At 31.7% G+C, this 23,977-nt stretch overlaps 1 protein-coding gene and 1 long non-coding RNA gene across 3 annotated transcripts; both read right to left on the reverse strand.

Annotated features, from left to right (window-relative positions):
* Positions 1-401: 401 nt before the first annotated feature.
* Positions 402-5,022, reverse strand: LOC122607765. Of its 2 annotated transcripts, none has more exons than XR_006325091.1 (3): positions 4,905-5,022; positions 3,875-4,211; positions 402-660 (listed from the first exon to the last, which is right to left on the reverse strand). It is a non-coding gene; the product is annotated as an uncharacterized LOC122607765 (long non-coding RNA). The 2 variants fall into 2 exon arrangements; XR_006325090.1 differs by lacking the exon at positions 4,905-5,022 and adding an exon at positions 4,708-4,797.
* Positions 5,023-13,873: 8,851 nt separating this feature from the next.
* Positions 13,874-17,274, reverse strand: LOC122607764. Its single transcript, XM_043780801.1, has 4 exons — positions 17,050-17,274; positions 15,794-16,915; positions 15,510-15,708; positions 13,874-14,587 (listed from the first exon to the last, which is right to left on the reverse strand). Exons 1-4 carry the CDS (start codon positions 17,176-17,178, stop codon positions 14,022-14,024), a joined length of 2,016 nt encoding a protein of 671 aa, XP_043636736.1. The 5' UTR covers positions 17,179-17,274; the 3' UTR covers positions 13,874-14,021.
* Between the last annotated feature and the right edge of the window lie 6,703 nt (positions 17,275-23,977).

Below are 23,977 nucleotides of genomic sequence, written 5' to 3' on the forward strand. Positions count from 1 at the left end.
GTTTATCATCAAATTTAGTCGTCTAGAGCAGATTGACTAATTAATTCAGCCACAATTACTGACTGATGTTTAATACGTTGTTTTAATTTGTTCCATGTTATAGTATTTGATTTTCCTTTATCAATTTGGAGATATATGATTCTTTTCATTCAGTTAGTTAAGTCGTTCAAATTATCATACTCAAAGTACTTTTGTAATTTTCATTTATTAACCTTTGAGTGGCCGTTTGTCAAGCATTCTTCTTTAATTTCTTATATACAAACTATAAACATGATGCTTTTAGTCTTATAATAGCTTAAGTGTTCAATCGTTGTGATGCGGTTTCTCATGACCACATCCTTCCTTGGTCCTTTCTTAATGACCCAGTCCTATGACTAATGATATATAGGCATTATTTGTCATTGCGAGTCATATACTCGTATGATTGATATACTATTTATAACGTGGTTTATAGATAAACTCATATATCGTTGGATAAAAAGTTAACCATTTATAAAACAATGAAAATGTTGAAATATTTAGTTAAATGAGATCACATAAACAGCATCTAGTGCTCACTCCATTCGATATTTTCCATGCTTATGGATCCGTATTTGCTCATTTCCAACACAGAATATCGTTCATAAAACAGGTCATCTACAATCAACGTCTCAATAAAGCCTGCAAACCAAGTAGGAAAATAATTACATCGAACACTTAATAAATAAGTCTAAACATTGTCAGATCAACACAAAAAAACACACCCTTCATAAATAAGTCTAAACTGATTCGATTCGTCACAACTCACCCATACGAAACCCGCCACTTTTGTGCACTCAGTCATTGAAAGCAGAGGACGGTGTTAAACGGAAAGGATACATTTACTGCATCTCCAAGTAATCTACGTTATAATTTGACTTGTCACACAGTGGCAGACCGGGGTTTTTATAAGAGGTGGCGTAATTTTTCTTTTTTACTTTAAACGAGATATGTCACCCGGGCATTGCCCCGGAAGACATTACATTTGTTAACGATTTAATAAAAAATATTATTCAAGAGATAATGTGCCATAAACTTTTTGAAAAGAACACGTATTATTCAAATTATTAAAAATTGACATTTGTCATTTAAAAAATGAACTGTAAAAATTTTGTGTGAAAGTGAAAGTCATTCACATAAAAGTTTAGTGCTAAAAGTGTAATAGACTTAAATGTTGTGGTGAAAATAAAATAAAATAAAAAAGTATAAAAATTTGGTGCTAAAAGTATAAGGGGTTAAAATGTTGTGGTGAAAATAAAATGAATAGAAAGTTTATTATTCTTTACAAGTTTTCCCGTACATTTCTTTTTAATATATGTGTTAAAAAGTTTGTTGCTAAAGTGTAAGAGGTTAAAATGTTGTAGTTAAAATAAAAGATTATCAAAAAGTAGAAAAATTTAGTGTTAAAAGTGTAAGGGGTTAAGATATTATGGTGAATATAAAAAGATTAAAAAGTTTACTAAGAATTAAAAAACTATGAAAGTTTAATGCTAAAAGTGTAAAGAGTTAAAATATTGTAGTGAAAATAAAAAGAATACAAAGTTTACTAAAAAATATTATAGTTAAGATTGAAAGTTTTGTGTTGACAATAAAAAGAATAAAAAGTTTACTAAAAAGTATTATAGTTTAGTACTAAAAGTGTAAAGATTGAAACTTTTCTGTTGAAAGTAAAAAGAATAAAAAGTATACTATTATTAAAAAAATATTATAGTTTAGTGCTAAAAGTGTAAAAATTGAAAGTTTTGTGGTGAAAATAAATAGAACAAAAATTTTACTAAAAATTATAATTTAGTGTTAAATATGTAAAGATTGAAATTTATGTGGTGAAAATAAAAGAAATAAAAAATATATTATTCTTTACACGTTAAAAAGTATTATAGTTTAGTGCTAAAAGTGTAAAGATTGAAACTTCCGTTGTGAAAGTAAAATGAATAAAAAATATACTATTACTAAAAAATATTAAGTTTAGTGCTAAAAGTGTAAAGATTAAAAGTTTTGTGGTTAAAATAAATAGAACAAAAAGTTTACTAAAAAGTATTATAGTTTAGTGCTAAAAATGTAAAGATTGAAACTTATGTGGTGAAAATAAAAAATAAAAAATATACTATTCTTTACACGCTAAAAAGTTTAATAAAGGTATTATAGTTTAGTGTTAAAAGTGTAAAGATTGAAACTTCTGTGGTGAAAGTAAAAAGAATAAAAAGTATACCATTACTAAAAATATTATAGTTTACTGCTAAAAGTGTAAAGATTGAAAGTTTTGTGGTGAAAATAAATAGAACATAAAGTTTACTAAAAAGTATTATAGTTTAGTATTAAAAATGTAAAGATTGAAACTTATGTGGTGAAAATAAAAAAAATAAAAAAGTTACTATTCTTTACACGGATTACGAGACTTTGTTTTTAATATATATTATAACTAGGTTGGTGCGCAAGGTTGATCATGAAATTTTTAATGGTCACCCGACACATTTCAAAAATGTCATAGAACCAAACACTTATGATATTATAATATAAAAAGGGGAAAGGTTAGATGCAACGGCTGCATCATGCGGTTGATGTTTTTACCATGAAAATCAAAGGGACATTTTTGTAATAGATCAATCATTTAATTGTATGTGTGTGTGACTGCGGCATATTCGATTTCCCCATATAAAAAATGTATGTAGCATGATAATATTGATCATATATTTTGGTACAACGACAATATATTATAATACTACTTTTAATTTACTCGAGATGAAATCCAGTACTTTCAAAGCTCTCTTAATAATCCACCCATATAATTTATTTAAAAATACTTTTTCCTTTCGGATTTTCTTTTAATTGTTACTTGTTTTCATCGTTTTGTCTAAAATGTGATTCGAAATCAAAATTTTTTGCCAGGAAATAAAACTCTTTGTTACTATAGTCTTTAGTTACAATTAAATATTAATATTAATATAAATAGTTATAAGACGGACAAATGTTTGAATATATAATACGAGTATATATAGACATATAGTAAAACAAAAGCTACAGAGTGGGTTGGTTAATTGATTGTTTGACATTTCAAGAAAGTTGAAGGTAAGAAAGCAAATTCAGGATTTTATTTCCTATTAAATACTTATACCAAAACGTTATTATTATCTAGGACACAAAATATGATATGATTACTGCTTTGCTACTAGGTTTGATGTCCGATTCTGCTGGAGACTAGTATTTTGGATTGGGGCTTAACATTAAAAGAATAAAAAAATTCAATGAAAAACTTGGTGTTGAGGGTGGGGTGGGTAGTTGCTTCCACTGTTGTCACATTATAAACCACCTGAGTATATACAAAAGGCAAACATTTACTGCATCTGCAAGTTATCTACGTACCCTTAACCTCCTCACTTAATGCCCTTGTGCACGTCTAATAAAAACTGGTTATCATTAGCAAGAAACTAAGAAAATGAAACGTGTAGAAGAACAAGGTGATTCCTAAAGGCATGGTCTAGAGGCGACGGCATCTCCAGAACATTTACTTAAGAATGGTTCCTTTTGGGCTAAATTATACCCCTAACAGATCAAATAAACAAACAAACTTATCTACAAGGAACCACATGCATTAGAAGTCATCCTATGTCTATTTGTAATGCTCAGTCGCTCACTGCATCCTAGCTAATCGTTTTATTTTAATTGAATGGATTATTATTATCAACAATAATATAGATAACAAATCACTTGTTTTAACCCGAGCCCATTTTGACCCATGCCCCATGGATCCACTTTGCTCCCTCTAGCATATATCATTCTGTCAATCCACTTTATTAAATGGCTTTGTCAATAAACATGAACAAGAACATAAGGTGAGTAATAGATCATTGTTCGGTACCTATATATTATTGTACCTTCTTTGAGCATATATAGCCAGATTGATAAGACCTGGTAGGTGACTGCTCAGGGCTTGGGGTACGGTATCTCCGAGCAAAAGAATATTCCTTGGTGAAACCTCGTCCTTTTCTAACTCGTTTTGGAGTGCCATTTGGTGATCGGCTTCTTGACACACTCTTCTCGACCACAGATGGCCGGTTGAGACCCTTTTCATACAGGACTCCTTGACGCACTCCTTGCCTAATCTATCATCGGGAACACTTGGGCTCCTTGTAACCCTCTTTGGGATTGGACTTGCACTTATTTTAGGCACTCTCCTTACAGGACTTCTGCTACTTCTGATAAACAAAAAACATAAGAAGATCAAGCATAGATAACATAGTGGTGACGGTATCTCAAACGGGTCAAAAGGGTATAAGTCTCTTAAAAGGTATTCTAATGCTACTTTTTTATGCACCCATTTGGTTCAATAAACATACAATATCTTAAAAATGTATTCTAATGCTACTTTTTTATGCACCCATTTGCTGATATAACTTACAGTAAATAATTAAAACAGACTGGTTTAAGATATGCACTAATTTGAATAATCTCTGACTTTCACAGCATGGTAATAAATGGAATTTGATTCACATGTATGTGCTTCAAATTATCACTCGTTAAACCAAAAAGGCAATACAAGCATGAGAAAATAGTAGTTAACCTATAAACAAAGTTCTAAAACGAGTCTTTCTTATGCAGACACCCATCAAAATTAGTAAGAAAAAAAGATATCGTATAGACTAAAATCAAAACCCAATGCAACAAGTAACAAGATGGAAAGAGATGAAGTACCCAATCTAGACCTAGATAAGTAGATAATCACTTTTGCCTACAGCATATCTACACTTTCACCTAAAAACATAACAATGATAATAAAAAGCTATTTATTGCAAATGAAAGGATAGTTATCGTAGCACAAATAAAAAGCTATTTATTACTAGTTCATTAGGGCATCTCCAATGGTGAAAAATGAAATAAAGGGTTATTACCATTGAGTAAGAACACTTATTTGATTAAAAGGTTGAGAAACTTCAACCTTTTGGCTAAAAGCTTTTTCTTATTTGTATATGAATTTAATAGAAAAAAAGCTTTAAAAAAGCCTTTCCATTGGAGTGACAACTTTTTAATAGGTTGAAAATAATGGAATGATGAATTGGCAAAATAAAAAGCTTTCAATGACTTAATTCCATTGTGGATGCTCTTATATGGAAATCTATACTATACTATATTATAAAGCAAATTTACTTCTGTCTAAATTTTAAGTTTTAACATTTACTTTTCCAAAATGTCCCCCAATCTATTTTATATATATATCTAAAATAACTATAATACCCTTTCTCTTCTCCTTAAATCTCAACCAATTAATTTTTTTTCTCTCCTCTATAAATCATTTATTCCTCCAATTCATTCAAAATGTTTTATTTCAAAAATCGTACATCGATAAATTATAAAAATTATGCGGGTGTTCTTAAAATTTCATGCTCTTTCATTAGAGATGTCATTCGATATACTTTTGACAAATTTTTAAATCCGAGTGCGAAACTCGTACGGTTAAGGCATTTGACTATCATACTCTATGAGCTATCACATTTTATGACTTATCACTACCACCATCTCACCGCCGCAACGCGCGAGTACTTACTCTCGTATTTAATAAACAGCTAACGTATTAGATATTAAGTCATCTACATAAACTAATAAATACATAATGCATGCACCTTGTTTGAAAATAAATAGAGATATATCGCCCCGACTACAGGTGAAGCCATTATTAACCAGAAACGTGCTTAACCGATGGAACCATGCACGCGGGGCTTGTTTAAGCCCATACAAGACTTTGTTAAGTTTGCAAACTTGGTTAGGAAAGACGGGATTGATAAAACCCGGCGGTTATTCCATATACACATATTCAATAAGGTGCACATGTAAAAAGACATTATTAATATCAAGTTGATGTAGTTTCCAATTATTAAGGACAACGAGGGACAAAATTATACGAACAGTTGAAGCTTTAACAACAGGGCTGAAGGTGTGTGAGTAGTCAATACCCGGTGTTTGGCTAAACCATTGAGCCACAAGCCGAGCCTTATGTCGTTCTATGGTGCCATTAGAGTGAAACTTGGTTCGATAGAGCCATTTAGAGCCAACAGTAGGACGATTATTAGGGCGAGGTACAAGTGACCAAGTGTTGTTTTTATTAAGAGCATCAAGTTCTCGATACATGGCATCCATCCATTTGGGATCCTTCGCAGCTGACTTGAAGCTGGTGGGATCTTGGGAGGCAAAGAGGGCACAATGTAAAGCATGGTGGGTAACATGAGATAAATCAGCTTGGTGACGAGGTTTGAAGATGCGGCTTTTGCTTGTATGATCATAGGATGAGAGGACGGGGGGCGGTGGTGGTAGTGGAGGGGTATGAGTATTAATGGAACCGGAAACTGGTATGGATACACTGGAATTTGAGGGAGGGAAAGGTGGTGTTAGAGTAACAGAAGTGGCTGAATCAAGTTGTTTTAGGTGGGTAGGATGCTCAACATCAATTGTTTCGTTATTGACTTGAGGAGTGGGTGAATCCATGCAAAGCTGACATGGAGTATCAGGTGAATTATGGGTGATATGAGTAGGTGAGTTGGAGTGTGAGGTGTTTAGGCCTTGAGAGGAAAAAGTGTCTGCCTCAAAAAAGGTTGCAGGTTGTAGATCAGAGATTGGTTTTTCATGATGGGAGCCTTCATAGGGAAAAACATCTTCATCAAATTTAGCATGTCGAGAAATATAGACACTCGACGTAATTGGGCCAAGACATCTGTACCCTTTATATCTAGGACTATAGCCAATGAAGATGCAAGGGAACCTTCTAGGGGCAAGCTTGTTTGCTGCATAGTCGCGTAAATATGGGAATACACGACAACCAAAGGCCCGAAAAATATTGTAGTTGGGTGGTTGCAAGTACAGAAGCTCAAAGGGAGACTTTCCTTAAAGAATGGAGGTGGATAACCGATTGATGATGTAGACTGCAGATGAGAATGCATCAACCCAATAAGATGATGGTAATCGGGCATTAAAAAACATAGCCTAAACTGTTTCGACAATGTGTTGATGCTTTCTTTCAGCCCGACCATTTTGTTCAGGTGTGTATGGGTAAGACACACGATGAAAAGTATCATTTTCATCAAATAAGGTCCGAACTTTTTGATTAACAAATTCCAGTCCACCATCACTTTGAAAAACTTCAATTTTCTGTGAAAATTGGGTTTGCACGAATTGCATGAACACCTTCAGAATGTCATAGAAGTTTGATTTATATTTCAAAGGATATAGCCAACAAAAACGCGAGTGATCATTAACAAAGACAACATAATATCGATAATTGTCAACAGATAAAACTGGTGAGGGCCCCCAAAGGTCACAATGAACCAGGTCTAAATGGTGCAAGGCACGTTTAGAGTTATGCTCAAAGAAAAATTGTTGACTTTTAGTTTGTTGACAAGACAAACAAACACTCAGTTTGGGTAAAAGAGTAGATATAGATAAATAGCCTGAGTTTTGTAACATAGTAATAGTATCAAAATTAACATGTGCTAAACGAGAATGCCAAACTTCAAAGGAGGCTTTAGGACATGAGACAAAAGCAGCAAAAGCTTGAGGACCATGTTGGAGGACATAAAGTCCTTTCTCACATCTACCGCGAGCTACAACCTGTTTTCTTTAGCGGTCCTGAATAAAGAAATAGGGATGAGAGAATAAAACATCCACAAAGTTATCTTTTGTTAATTTGCTAACAGATAATAGACTTTTGGTAAGATGTGGTACCACCAAGACGTCTTTTAACTGAAGCCCACCAGAGATAGCGGATTTTACAACATGAGAAATGGGAAGAGTGTTACCATTACCAAAGGTAATAGATTCATTACATGTGGCAGGTGCAGGATTTGAAATTAAAAAAAAGGTAGAATTTGTTATAAACATTATTTACATTAGTGTTTTTTGGATTTCATTGACTATATTGAAACAAAAATATTGACTAATCTATTGCTTTAATTTGTTGTTCTAAAAGAATTAGTTTTGAGATAAATCGCTCCATTATAATAGTATAAATCTTCTCAACTTAACACGAAGCTACAAAACTTTTGGACAAAGACTAGCAAGCGGAACATGAAGAATTGCTAACATGAAGCATACGACCACGCGTTAGTATTTTGGGCATAACTTCTTCATACGGACTTCGTTTCTGATGAGTAAGCTATCTACGGAAAGGCGAGAGAAAGATCTACAACTTTTGTGTTGAACCTGAAGCCTCCAGCGTCGCTCATTTCAATCTAGAGACGGTGGAAGTGATCCCGAAGCTCATTAGCGCCGTTGGGACTCCTTGAGTGCCTCTAGGACCTCTTAAGCGCCGTTGGGACTTCACCAGCTCGGTCCAGATCTGAAATTTTCTGAAAACCTATAAATACCCCCCAAACCCTAAGAGTTCCTCCAGACGACTTTGGGGGCTGTTTAAGGGTATTATCATCAGATCTAAAGCCTCGTAACACCTCCATATCATCCGGAAGATCAAACATCAATTCTCGACAACAATTATTATTCAACATATATTATTAGGTCAAATTAATTAGGGTTGGTGGTGTTGATTCGGAGGAGTGGCCAAGAAGGATACGGACTACGTGACTTCAATATCCCTATTATTGGTTTGATCTCTATTTTACTTTTATTATTATTAGATACTATTGCAAGACTTATTTGTTTGACAATTGTTATTATTGATCTTTTTATATTAATGATTGTTAGTGTTATTAGTTTTGTCATGAGTAGGTAGATAGTTATGCATCTGCTTGGATAATGTGATCGTGTCTATGTAGTGATATTATTTGCTTATAGATGTTGAACCGTTTTTATGTTTGACCTAGTTAAAGTAGGTTGGAAACTTAACCGGAAGCCAAACTGCTTGGGTGATCGACTTAACAGGAATCATGTTAAGCTATAAGGGTTAGGTCATAAAAACAGACTTAGATTATAATCTTGATTAGGGGAGTTAATAGGAAGCTTAATCAAAGGGTTAGATGACTTAATAGGATTCTTGACCATTTAGACCGGGGGACTTAACAGGAAGCTTGAGATTAGTCGTTCATCAATAGTTATAAGTAATTTAGTAGATGATCTAGGTGGCATGTGAATTGTTCCAAGTAAATATATTGTTTCCATCATTATTATCTTTGATTAACTTTTAAAGTATTTTCGTGTTTCCTCGCTAGACCAAGCGGTTTGAAGCTTTTGCTAGTTTAGGTTTATTAAATCGCCCCCCAACAATCTTAGAATTACACCTAGCTGCATTCTTAGACATAGTCCATGTCCACTGCCTGTGAGTGAGTATAGTAGAGAAGTTAACCGTGTAATAAATAAATTTAAAACTTGTTAGAAATTTAAATTAATAAATCTCACTCATCAGTATCGCTAAAATATGACACTATACGGACCTCCTCGATCTATATATACAAACAACGAATTAAGTTGACTTGGTGTCTCAGACATTTGGTTGTTAAATACAATTATACAAGGTCAATTGTCATCTGGACCCTGCTTTATGTAACATCAAATATAAATGGATAATGATACACAGAAAATAAAAAAGAAAAAGAAATGTCTATAGACACATCCAATCTGTAACAAAAATGCTCATAGATACTAATTGAATATATATTTTGAGTTACAAAATCCATGCTCCTGATCGATATATATGATATTTAGGGGTTCAAAGGGGGTGTACACGAAAGTGCCGAAACCATCCCTACAATGCTACAATTAAATTCAGCTCGATCACTCTTATCGTAAACATAAATAGTAAAGTCAAATCACATGTGTTGAATATATGGTCATTAAGTAAGTAGGCATATATATATCTGTCAAAATTTGTATTTAACAGAAGTAGCTAAAACATTGCATAAAGTATAAGTTTTAAGAGGGGTTGGGGGCTAGCTGCTATAATGTCCATATATAGGCCACGTATATATAAAAGCAAAAGTGAAATGGGGAGTATTCGAGTATACGAGAATGGTACCCGCGCAATGCGGTGACGTTAGCGGAAATGACGGTTTTGTGTTGTTGGTGATGGTATTATTGGTGGTGGTAACGGTGTCAAATGGTGTAGGATTGTAGGTTGATGTAAAGGTGATAGTGAAAATATATTAGAAGATAAGGGTTGAAGTGTAAATTAATTCATTAAAAACATAAAATGTCCAAGGGCACTTTCGGTATTTCAAAGGCAAAACTTTCTAAAAATAGAAATAGGCTTTTGCTTTATAAAGTAGTAAAGATATACAAGTCAATTACATATTGAGTATTATTAATTGGTTTATCAATTTCTTTTTTCACGTTTTGGTTAATTTAATCGATCTTAGTGCTATTAATTAATACTAATAACTTATTATAAATTACATTTGAATGAATAAAATAAATTTAAATAGCTAGTAGTTTAAGTGAGCAAGTTTAGTGCCATGGATGTCATATACACGTGAATAAGTTGAGATATATATCATTATTCCAGCCTATTAATCCAAATCTTTTGTTTTCTAATATAATCTATGAGGCATATACCTTTAATTACAGACCATGATGTAGACGATGACTCTATGAGACATAAATATACTACCTTCAATCACATGAACAAGTTTGATCGAACTCTATTCTAATCTACAACATCTTACAAGCATACATAAGATAAATTAATCCAAGTTTTGATTACTAAATAAAATAAATTTTTAGCTGAAAATTATTATGAATTCTGAAAATTTTTGTGTATCTGTGTATATATTTGTGTTTAATAAATCTTCGTGAATCAATTTTATTATACACCAATTGTCAAAACTTATCTTATCTATTAAACTTTAATAATCGTTTCTCAATAGCCGGCCCATATGTTATTTATGTGTATATTTTTTTGATATTGAATAATTATAGAAACATTCCATGCTACAAGTACTATACCAAATAAGAGATGGAGGGGTCAATATGTATTGAAAGCATATTATGCAATTAAAATGGAGAGGAAAAAAACAAGTACACATTTCACTAGCAAACATTATTTCTTTTTTGAGAGTGAAGTTGTATTTTTGATCTTTAGTGTAAATAAATGAGGAAAAGGAAGTCCCATTCCACAATGATTTCCCAACATTACATGTTACTCGTCTGTTTTTCCTTTTCCTCATCAAGTTTGATAAATTCGACGGGCCTACGCGAAATTACAATTGATGAGCCACAGACAGAAGGCCTTGTGGGTTGATCGAACCATAGTAAAATTGATATTTTATTTATAGTAAAAAGAAAGAAAAATGCTGTGTATATTCAGCAATATGCAAGTAAGAGTAGAACCAAGGCTAAATGAATGATTGTTTATGTGGTCAAGACGTATCATGTTCAAAATGAACATAAGAGCCGCAGCACGGTGTTTCAGCCTCGCCCTTGATCATCACGGTACCGCGTGAGAAAAGAAAGACAATACCTGAATGTGAAGACAATAGTACCTATGATTTCCTAATTTAACAAAGCCATATGGTTAAAGTATAATATAATTTTAGTTTTACAAGTGAATATGTTCAAGTTCTATTTCTAGTGTGTATGTAAAACAGTCTTGGCCAAGACATAGTCGCTTAAGTTTGTTTTTAAAAGGAAAAGATGAAATTTACAATTTGAAAGCAAATTAAATCCGAACTTTCGGGAATTTTTTTTTCTCCAAACAAGGCATATTTTTCTTTCATTTTGCAAAACAAGTTATGTGCAAAAAGTTTAGCAAAACATATATACCCGGCACTAGAAGTGCCAAATTCTTCTAAGTCAAATCAATCCGGCATTGATAATGTCGGTTCATATACCTGAAAACTGGAAACCGACACTATCATTGCAGGACAGTCGAGTGCAAGCAAGCTTTTATAAATTCATAATTAGCAAAAAAAAAAACAGTATTTTCATCGTGGGCTAAAAAGAGAACGAAAACACGATGATGATTTACTTAAAAACTCGACTTGTGGTTTTCATGCCACTTTTATACGAAGTAGTTATCATAGTTGTAAATCATTTCACATGTCACGCATACCCTTTTGATTTATGATATCTACTCCCATACCCCTTGAATATGTCTACTTTAAAGTTATGCCCCTTAAATTCATTCTTATCTTACAGATAAATAAACGTCAATAACTATTTCTTGTATTTTCTTTTCCTTCTCAAGAATCCTACATTCTGTCAAGCTTTTAAGGATTTCTTAAAGAAGTCGTGTGTGTATAATTATAATTATCACAATAATATTGTTACTACGTATGTTATCTTTAATAAAAATTACAAAGTGATACATTAAATTTTATAACTTTACCATTTAATGCTAGTATGCTACTAAAAAAAAAGATGATCTATATTTGTAATTTAATAATTTAGTTGTCATTCTTAAATATTTCTAAAAACGCAGTTTTAAATTTAGTTGAATAACAATACCTTGAATAGATATATTAATACGAGAGAAAGTATTGTTGTGGCGATGTGAGGAGGGGGTGATAGGTCATAGATGTTGGAATATATAACAAATATCATTAAACATGAGTACGCAACGGAAGCAAAAAAAGGACCATGCAATTAAATAATTAACCTTGAAATATGATTAGGATTACCTTTAATATAGAAAATAAAAGTGAAGAACTTTATGAGGATTTGAAGTAAATCCCTCTATGATTGCACACTAGACACCCCGTATATCGTATGCTAGTACCCAGATTACGAACTCACAAACCCGTTGTGTATCTCCCTAATGTCGAAACTTCTATGAATCGAAAACCATTGGTTGCCGTAAAACAAAAACCAAACGATAATTAATTCTAGCATTAATTATAAGTGATCCATATGAAATTGTCGAATTGACTCAAAACAAGTATCCCATGGTTTTGTAGCCACGGTCGAACAAGAGGGAAAGAGGAGAAAACAAGTCTAATTGTCTTGTGTAAAGGAATACTTAAACAGTTAAATCTTTACAATTTAACCCTCTATTTATAAGGAATAATTAGGGTTTAGTTACTTGGTGATTAAGTTTAATCAAGGCTTTTAAAAGCCTTAATAAAACCGGCTCCTTTCATTAGGAATTAGGGTCCAACTCTAATTTCCTAATTTCACATTTAATTCTTTTTTTTAATTAATTAAATACAATTAACCTTTTAACTTATTTAAATTAATTATTTTGTGATCAAATTAATTAATATATTACTTTAATATATTAATTAATAATATAGAGTTACCGTGTCATTTTGTGTGACCCCGTAGGCGTAAATCATTTCCGGACATACATTCATTTTACGTGATCATATACTAACAATAGAGTGTGATAGCCAAATGTCTTATCCGTACGGTCTCTGTCCTCGACATCGAAAGTATATTGAATAACCTCTTTAATGAAAGAGTATGAAATTCTATGAACCCCCATATAATTTTTATATGTTATCGATGTACGGTTTTTAAGATAAAGATTTTGAATGAATTAGAGGAATAAAATAATTTATGGAGGAGAGAAAAAAAAATAATTAGTTAAGATTTGAGAAAAAAGATAAAAATGAATAACTGGGATTTCCTTTAAAAATATTATAGTTTTTTCAAGTAAAAAACTTAATTGAAAAGTTGAAAAAATTTAAAAAAGATAAATGCTTTGTAATGTAGTAGAGATAAAAGATAAAGATACATGCTTCTTTTGTATGTTATTTTACCTTTTGACAGAAGGGAAATGATATTTCTACAACAAAAATTAAACATCTACAACAATACCTGCATTATTCTGTTGTACTTTGTGCATTATAATTTGTACGTTTGTTGTAGATAACTAAATTCTGTCGTATGAATATCACTTCTCTTAGACAGAATGACTGTGCTAGTAGAAATCGGAACACATATGTTTTTTTTAATTTTCACGTGTAAGTGCGTAACTCTTCTATCATGATTTAAATGGTTACAATACATTAACCTATAATATAACACTCATCTACAAAAGTTAATAGAGCACAAAATGGAAAAATAAAACTACATATATATATATCATATATATGGGTGAAAAACATCATAAAATCGAACCAAAACGTTCACTTCTAAAAAACTAGCTTCCTTTGTGACCTCAAAAACCTACATTTGCCTGAAAACTCATCAACATCTGTAATCGCTTCGCAAACCAAATCCTTGAAAATCATTCGTTCGACATCTAATACTGCTTCCGACGTCTCAATAGGATGATCAACCCATTCACTGATTTCGATTAAATCTCTTCTTAGAACACCATTGATCAAATCTACTAGCACATCACTAGCCTTAATATTTGTTTCTCGAATCTTTAGAAATTCAGACCAAATATGCTTAATTGACGACATTGATGCCTTCCACGGTGGCAACTCGCTATTTCTATCAAGCATTTCGACAATTATGTCAAACACGAGCTTTCTATGGCGTTTTGACACATTTGATGTGCTTGAGGTGTTATAGAGTTGTTTCTCGATTAAGAAAAAGATACTTGAATCTTCATTAAGGTTTTTTGAGGCTCCAAGTATCGCCGAAATGTAAATGAAGTCAGAATCATCTGATATGAACTCTTCGTGTTCTGTTAATTTTGTTGGTGATATTGAAAGGCTCAAACTCTCATCAAAATCGTCAGTTGACATTGCTGATTTACAAACATTAAAAGAAAGCAGTGATTAACAAAAAACAGTGATAAATACACAACAACTTTAAACATATACGATAAATGTACATAATGAACTGTATTATGTATAATTCTATAAAACATTGTTCTCGTATTATTTTCTTATGTTTATAAAATACAGTATGTTAATATGCGATGAAGCGTGACTGATCGAATTAGCCTTTTTTTTAGCCACAATCTTTTCTTTTACTTTATTGATTACAACATATCATATGGAGTGGTCACGTATATATTATTTATATAAAAGTTTGTATATATTTATAAACGTTCGTCTAATTTATTTTATTCTTTTTAAAGTATAACAATATAACATATGTCAGAACAAAAGACACATCGTACGACGTTGTTTTATTGATCAATAAAAATTGAAGACTGAATGACCGACACTAGGAATAGTTGCACCAGTCAATAAAAAAAATTGACCGGCACCATTATATATGGACAAAATAATAGTCACGCTACAATAGAAAAATCGTAAAGGAAAAATCTACACATTTTAAGCATAGTTACATCAATAAAAACATCCAAAAATCATGCTTTTAATTATTTATGGCAAGGTAATAATTTTATGTCCCAAATTATTTACTCCTTTTGACCAACTATTTTTTCACATATTACTCGACCCATTTAGAGAAAGTGTTTTTATATGCAACAATATAAATAAGAAAATCTAATATTTATGACCAAATTATTTTATTTCCATTTTTGACAGCTGTCAATTCTGATCAACTTAATGCAACCAACTAAATCATGCCACATCAGCCGGTCAAAACAACCAAAAGGCTTGACTTAATTATCATTGTTCTGTTGGTAAGTAGGAAATATTAGTCAAACTTGTAAATGTCATGTGAATGCAATGAAAGGTTTGGTTTTTTTTGGTTACCTTTGAATTCAATGTTGTGTAAAGGCGAAGCTAACTCGTCCTTATCAAACCCCGAGTCAAGAACCGACACCGGACTTGGCAAAACCGGTGGTGACGACTCGGTCAAGCTGTTTTTGTTCATTTCGGCTATGTTGTGTAACAGTTTGTCACATCTTTGTAACAAACTTTTTCCTTGTATGCATCCATCCCATTTCGGACTCTGTAAATATGCAACATTATATCAAATTAAACATTTAGTATAATAAGTTGTTTAAAAAAACAAAATACTAGAGTTATATACGTACCTTAAATGTAGCAGAAGGTGGAGTAGTGTTATTGATGTTCGGTTTATCATTTGTAACAACGTTTTTTGTTGACAATATTTGTTTTGGCGAGTTGTGGTTTCTTGGAGATTTATTCGGTCTTTTAGGTGTAACGTTTGGAGAATTAGTCGGCGACGACTTTAGTGAATCAATAGTTCTTCTTTGGATTTCGATACTTAATGGTTTTCGCTTCACGATCGAATTACAACTCTTCAAGTTACTCTCGATTCGAGTAGGCAAAGAAGATGATCTACTACCTCTAATCACCGAACCCCTTCCATTTCCATATCTTTTACTAGCATCAATTTTCGAAGATTGTACTCGCCACGGTTTCATGACAACAATGCTCGATTCATCGTAGACGATATTATGTTGGGTGTCATTTTTCAAAGGTGTATTATGCAAAAGACCTTTGAGTTGCAAGACTTGAAGTATTTGTTTCAATGTACCTAAATCATTTGAATGTTCATCCATTCTTGTCGCCTTCTCGAAATCCACCTGCATTGCCATATTTGTTGCTGGAAAGAAATCGGTTGTATCAAATGAGCTTCTTGGCGACCTCCAAGGAGGCGTTTTAGAACATTCCGTCTTCAAATTCTTTTTCAAGGTGTCTACATTAGACCGTACACGACTAGACACTTCATTTGCTACAATATTTTGTATGGTTTGTTTTTGTATCTGATTATTAGTACCCGGTTTTTTCAGCTGAAAATTGTTGTCATCAATGTACTTTGAAACCCGAGATTCGGAAGCTGATCTTTGTAGATCAGGCTTCACTAATTTGTTTTGATCTGGAGATGACAATGACTCGAGCCCCATGAGTCTGGCAATGACACTTGGGGCTCGCAGTCGTTCTTTGTCATCTCCGTCGTCAATAAATGTATTAGTACTATTAACACTTTCTGAACAAATATTTTTCTGAAAAATGCTTCCATTTGAATCACTTGTTGTTTTGCTATCAAGAGAATGCCTAGCGAATTTTTGTGCTCCGGGTTTTAACTCAAACACCGGAGACTTCGATGTCGGACGGCGGCTATTCGCATTTGTCGACGGAGATGATTGACTACTGTCTGTTTGCGACTCTGAACTCGACTCACCGACACCCTGTAACAAACGTTTTTAAGCATTACTTATTCATGTAATGCTTAATGTTCGGTTGCGTTTTTTTCAACCAACATAATATATTAATAAAGCAGCTGTTCGAAAAAAAAAAGTTGGTTTTAGTTATGACAACTTACAGTAGGAGGAGGAAGGCGTTTGCTAGAGTGGACATGTTTTCCGGCCAACATTTGCTGACGATCAAAGATTTGAAGTAGACCGGACATACAGCCAATTTGTTTATTTTCATCCCGGTACACCCCGGTCATATTTTTGTTCTATAGACGCTAAAAAGAATGTGATATTGTTGTAAGTTTACTAGTTTAGTATTGTGTCACATTGATATTTGGTTTTCTTTTCATGAGTTTTTGGGTTTTTATTATGAAGTGTTTGCTTGTTTGTGTTACTTTTATTATATGTGAAATGAAACAAGTGGTTGAGAGGAGGGACGGATGTGGGCCTGTGGGGTAGTTTTTCTGACGGATTGTTATTTATATTTATTTATTATGCATATTTTTTTTTTTATAAACTTTTTCTAAAGTTACTTGAAGCATCTTGACCCTTGAATTAAAATCAAGGGTCAAAATCCAAAGATACTCTTTGAATCTCTTTAGATCTTGATCCTTTAATTTAAAGGTTAGATCTTGATCCTTTAACTTTACCAACAAAGTTACATGTTTAGATGATCCTCAGTATTTTATTTCATAGTCATTTGGTTTCACAATCCGAGTTGATCACATTGATGGATATACAAATCTACATAACATTTATTTTTTCAACATATTAATAGCTTTTTGGACTTTTGGTAAGTTGGGGTAATGTCAATGGGTATGTTTAGAACTTTAATGAATGATCAAAAATGGTATATTGAAGGGAAAATAACATACGTCATTCCGATTCCTATTTTGGATGGTCTTTTTTATGCATTTATGATAAACGCCTAAAATACATGATTCTAAAATATAAAAACAATTTGTTTTGTGAAGCTTAATAGACGAGTAGGGCGTTTTCATGTTTGTTTAAGTGTTTCAGGTCATAAGTTGTGAATTGGAGCCATTAGGATCAAGCGCAAGTCAAGAAAGCCAAAGGAGCGAAAATCTGGAAAATCGAAGACAAAGGGGGCGTAACCTACGCCAGTCTTAGCCGTAAGTTACGCCAAGTGAAAATTCAATGGGCGTAGGTTACGCCCGGATGGGGCGTACCTTACGCCAGTTGCTGAACCAATATTCTGAATTTTATGGTTTTAATTCAAGTTTAGTTTATATCATTCAAGGGACGACTTGTGGAAGTTACAACTCATACTTTCACACACCTGAAGCAGTTCCAAAGTCTCTCAACACCCAAAAATCATCACCATATCACAATTCCATGGAGATCATAGCCTTAATTGAAGAATCATTGATGAAGATGATAGGCTAGGTTTTCCTTTCTCATGTGAACAATTATGTAAGACTTTTATGTTCAACCTTTCTCATATTCATGTTGGATTAGATGTTTAACTTCTCATTAGTCTTTTAACATCTAATGTTGTTTGAATTACTTGAATGATTACTTGTTTTATGACTTTGAATGAAATTCATCTATCATTTGGTTTTAACTTGTTAATTGATCATTCATTATTTAATTAATCTCTCATGAACTTGTAATTTTACTTAATAAATTGAAAATTTAGTTGTGTCAATTCCTCGGTTTTCGTTATCGTGAATCATCACAACCGATTACTTTAGTTCTTAAGTTCATTCAATCCAAACGTTATAATGAATCATGTCTATGTGATTTCCAACGAATATAAGTTAGGTTACATATTTGAAAACATAATTTGAAGCATGAGAATGATCACTTTTATTTAATTAAATTATATTGTTAAGTTCTTAATTAATTATAGTTTTAAGCAAACCAATCAATCAAATCGATTTTAAGTTTACGTCTAGATTAATTAACTCTTGTAACTTGTTTAACACATTCTCATGATTCCCTATAGCAAACGATACTCGACTTACCCTTACTAATTAGTGGTGTTTGATTTATATTTTTGATCGGTCCAACGACACGATCAGTTTAATAAATATATTGTTAGTTTTCCTCTCTCACGATCAATTCAACTATATTTATGATTAAAAAACTTTTTTTCTTTTTAAAAAAATAGTATTAGCCGTATACTCCTAAACATACTTGTTGGCCCCCTTTTTTATACTCGTATCTAAAAACATTAATATGATTGTACATTTAGCTGGTTTAAAATCTATCATATCTGATCAACTAAAATATTAATATAATTATACGCAATCAGATATGATTAGGTTAAGTATTTCACATTTTTATTCAATATTTTTGTCGTCCAGTTCTTAACTTAGACTAAAATATTTGGTCTAGTACCGTCCAATGGGTTTTCATTGTGTGAATTTTTTATTTTTTATTTTTAAATTTTTATTTTTTTTTTAGCATTTTTATCAACATAAAATTAAATGTCTCATTTCTCATGTTCTTTCTTTTCAACATCATCCATCTTATCCCATTTCATTTTACAAGAAATGATCATCTTCTGATCTTTTATCTATTACTTTTTTTTTTTAGTTTAAAAACCAAAAAAAGAAGCATTTGAGTGAGACTGGCGAGATGAAATCATTTACCACCATGGCATCATGTCATTTTTATTTCATTTTTGCCATCTCATTCTAGGGGAAGCAGTATAACAAATGGTATAGCATGGTATCATGCATCCGTCTCGCCAGTGGTGGCTTAAGGTTTTTTGAGGCCTCAAACGGTATCAATTTTTGAGACCTAGTTCATTACCATATAAATTAAAGTAAAAGAGAAAAGCAAAAGAAAAAATAACTCGATTTTTATTATAAACTAATAGTAATAAAAAAAATGGATGTTGATACCAAAACCAATAAAGACGTTACTATAATGCAAATTATATATCGTAGTTAGTCCAAAATCCAAACATTAAGTCAAATATACAAAATATTGAGGCCTCAAAAATTTGGGGGCCTAAAGCAACCGCTTAGTTCCATAGTACTGTTGAGTCACCTCTGTGTCTCGCTATGCTCCCTCCTCGCTTGTGTTTTTCTAAACCAAAATGAATATTGAAATGGAAATAAAATTTTAAAATCCTACCGAGAATGATAAGTTTTAGAAATGCCTAAGGGGTGTTTGGTAGGAGAGAATCATAGAGAATGAAAATAGTAAGAAAGAGAATGAGTATTTGGAAAGAGAGTGGATTCCGTTGTTTGTTACCCAGAGAGAATGAATATATATATATAAAAAATAAAATTTTAAATAATAATACATTTATTACATATAACATCTTCAAAAAAAAAAATTTTTTTTTTTCCATTTTCACCCATTCTCTTCAATTTGTAGAGAATGGAGAGAATGGAATTGATTCCTCTTTCTCTTTTCCCATTCCATTTCTCCGTCGCAAACAAACAAGGGAAGCCTTTTTCATTCCCTTTCTCCCCTTTCCATTCCATTATACCAAACACCCCCTAAGAGTATATATTTGATTCTCATTTTCCATAACAAAACTTATTAATCAATCTCGTTAATTTATGTTCATTCTCATCAAACCATAAAATAGTAAAATACCCTTTAGTCTTATCGGAGTCAAGTATTTTGTAACTTAGTGGTTGCATTTCAGGCTTTCAGCCAAGGGCATAGGCCGTCCTTCGCTGTCACGGACTCATAAATCTTACATTAGTCCTTTGCTCACCCATTTGTCTTTCTTACAACTACTCCGTAAACAGTTAATGTAAATAGTCATTGTATCATGGGGTTGTCTAATATGTTGTTAACAGCAAATAGTTATCTATTGTTTCACCTCACATTTAAGAAGGAGCTAAGTTTTTATTTCATTACCTGGGAAAACTAATGTGAAGGCATGGAACTAATATGTGCAGTATATAATATTTTCCCTTATATTATATGCATCCAAGACTTCATAAACTTTTAGTTGTAAAGGTATCTATAAATAAATTATTCTTAAAAAAAAATAATGGATTAAATTTCTCCCAAGTTTTTCATGTTCTAAGAATTTCAACCTTTTCATTGAATCAAATGTCAAGATTCAATAATTATTTTTAAAACACAACTCTTGATTATAATTTAAAAATTATTAATATCTTTTAAATTTGATCCCTCAAGTTAACTTAAACGGATCCTAATCCAGTATTTAGATAGATAAAATACATGAAGCTATATACATTGATTTTTTTTTCTAGATATTAAACTTTGTCTATGTTATGTGTATGTGAGACCAAATTTTAATTGGATGGAGATTTCTTTAAGTTGTTCTCAACTTCAGGGTCAAACTAAAAGAGTCTTAAGCGTTTGATTATAATTAATAGTCAAGATTCAAATATTATTTTTGAATATTGACATTTGATTTTTAATTCAAGTGTTAAGATTTTTCCAACTTAACAAGTTAAATTGAAAAACTTTAAGAAATTCTCATCACTAAATATTTACCTTTAATTTTGTCATCTAATGATCCTTCATATAGGTTTTCTTTTAAGCAAACGAATTATGAAATTCCTGGCTACCTCGATATGTTTTCCCACAAATATTTTAAACCTAAATGTCTTATGGAAAAACATCATCCAACCACTAATCCACCATGGCGCACCTTGATGATTGTTATACCATTACTGTTGATGACTATATAATAAAAGTATAAAACAGAGATTTTTCTGCAAAATTCATATTATAACTTGGTAATAAGCAAATGGATTACAAAGCAAATTTATATATGCTTCCAAGTTCCAATGTCCATAGATCACAACAAGAGCATATCTTTTAGAGCCATTTGCCCCCATTTTCCCTTCACAAATAAGCTATTTTTGGTTCAAAAAGCATTGCTAAATTTAGCATATCCCAGAAAATATGGCCTATGAAGACGGGTAAGGACTATAATGTATCAATATTATATTTGCCCATCCTAGAATACATCGTATCATATGAACTTATATATTATAGTATATTTTTCTGACGAAGTAAGCATTAAAAATGCTACTACTGTTTGTTGCATGTATTTATTTATTGTTCCGAGCATTTAATTTTAAATACATACACATAGTTTATACCGAACTAATATTAAAGAATTTAAACTAACTAGTACGGTACCTATAAAAGTAGTATAAAATAAGGGGTGTCTCACTTTGTCCAATGAATCATTAGAGTTTTGCCTAGACCATTGTCCTCTACTTTGGTCAATGGCTTAATATAATGTAATGTATTTCATGCCTTGTGCCCATATTTTATGAGGAACATTTGTGTAGTTTGTATCATTGTAATGTTAAATACTTAAATGTATGCATGTAACATGTATGAATTTTAGCTGGCTGAATGTTCGACATATTTATTATTATGTATAACATGAAAAGTAGGTCGATCTATTTTATGGTTAACAATGAATAATGATGATTTATAGATGAATTATTTCGCACTCGTTCTAATTATAAAAGTAAAGTATTAATAATTTTATAAACCTGTCAAAACAAATTTTCTATAAAATAAAATATAAGGTTGAAAGTATCAATAATTAAGTGAAATTAATAGTCATGATAAGATTATGGGTGTTTAAAAGGTTAATAGTTGACCTTAAAAATGATGTGTGTTTAAAAAAGCGTTGGTATTAAAAAGTTTTAAGTGTCTCACTTCTTTACTATTGTTATTATTATACTTGTTTTACAGTTTCGTAATATATGAATATATTTGATAATCATTTTCAAATTATAAATCTAAGGTCTGAGGACTTCTAATAAATTGCGCATTTGATTACCACGGTAATTTTTTAGTGTCAAATCCGTCCTTTAGGTCTATACTTAGGCTTTTGACTTGTCTTACTTGTTTTAACAACGTATGACAAATGTCTTACTCTTAATAAAATAACAAAAATCAAACGTTTGAAGTGACAACATATTATATTTTACTACGGAGTATTTTTTATGTCCGTGAGTTGAAGTGGTTGGACCATTTGACATTTGGAAACTGACCCTATCGGATTTGCACAAGATAAGACGTGGAAACAAAAATAGACAATCAAAAACTTCATTCATTCGAGTTTCATACATTCATCATTAATAGAACCCTTATCTAGAAAATAAGTATTGAATTTCAAAAATCCCACAAAAGTCAGCAAAATTAAAATTACTTGTAGTACACGAAGCTTTTAGCTAGTAAAAAGTCATTTTATCTTTGAACTTAAGATACTTTTAACTAGATTGTATGTTAAAGTTTAGTTACTTTTGTACTTTTAAAAAAAGATTATCATTATTAAACTAGTTTAAGCTTGATGATATAATTTTTTATAATCGAAATATATTTGAACACCATAATTTAGACAAATAGTTGATATAACACTTTTAAAGCATTTCATTAGTGATGATAAAGCATTTCATTTATAATATATGCTGTTAAAAAAAATGCGTATAAGATACCAGAATAGCTTGCTAACCAAATACACTACAAGGTATCATACTACTACTACACATTTAAAGATTTAATATTTAATTTAGGATATTAAAGCATCTACTTAATCAAGTTGAGAAACAAAGATGTATACTGACTTTGACAATGAGTATAACTAACCGTACAATTTTCCAAGCTTCTTGTTCTCACAACATTGGCTAAAGATATCATGTAGAAGTGTGTAAAAATAAGCAATTGTTTGAATACTTCACCTATAATGCTATATTAACACATTGACTGATACTAGACCAATGGTGCAAATCATGATTCTAATGGCATAATGCATCATTTCCTGCCTAAAATGAATCAAGATGTTTGCTCATATGTTTATGCCTTTTGGAAAAAATTACCAAGGTTTAGACCTTCACATAGGCATTTTTTTTATCGCACGAATGCCTATGCCAAAATTGGGGTAGTTTTAAGAGTAGAAGCAGAGCGTTCGTAAAAACTGACACGGAAGCTTTATGCTTGTTTTCTTGAAAAGACTTTGTGAAGCACACATACAGGCAGTTGTATTACAAAACGAGTCTTTTCAACTGGAATGAAACAAACACGAGATGTGTAAATCACTATAAATCTTCAAAACCAAAAACAAGT

Source organism: Erigeron canadensis, chromosome 7 (assembly GCF_010389155.1).
Source record: "Erigeron canadensis isolate Cc75 chromosome 7, C_canadensis_v1, whole genome shotgun sequence".
Taxonomy (NCBI): Eukaryota; Viridiplantae; Streptophyta; class Magnoliopsida; order Asterales; family Asteraceae; genus Erigeron; species Erigeron canadensis.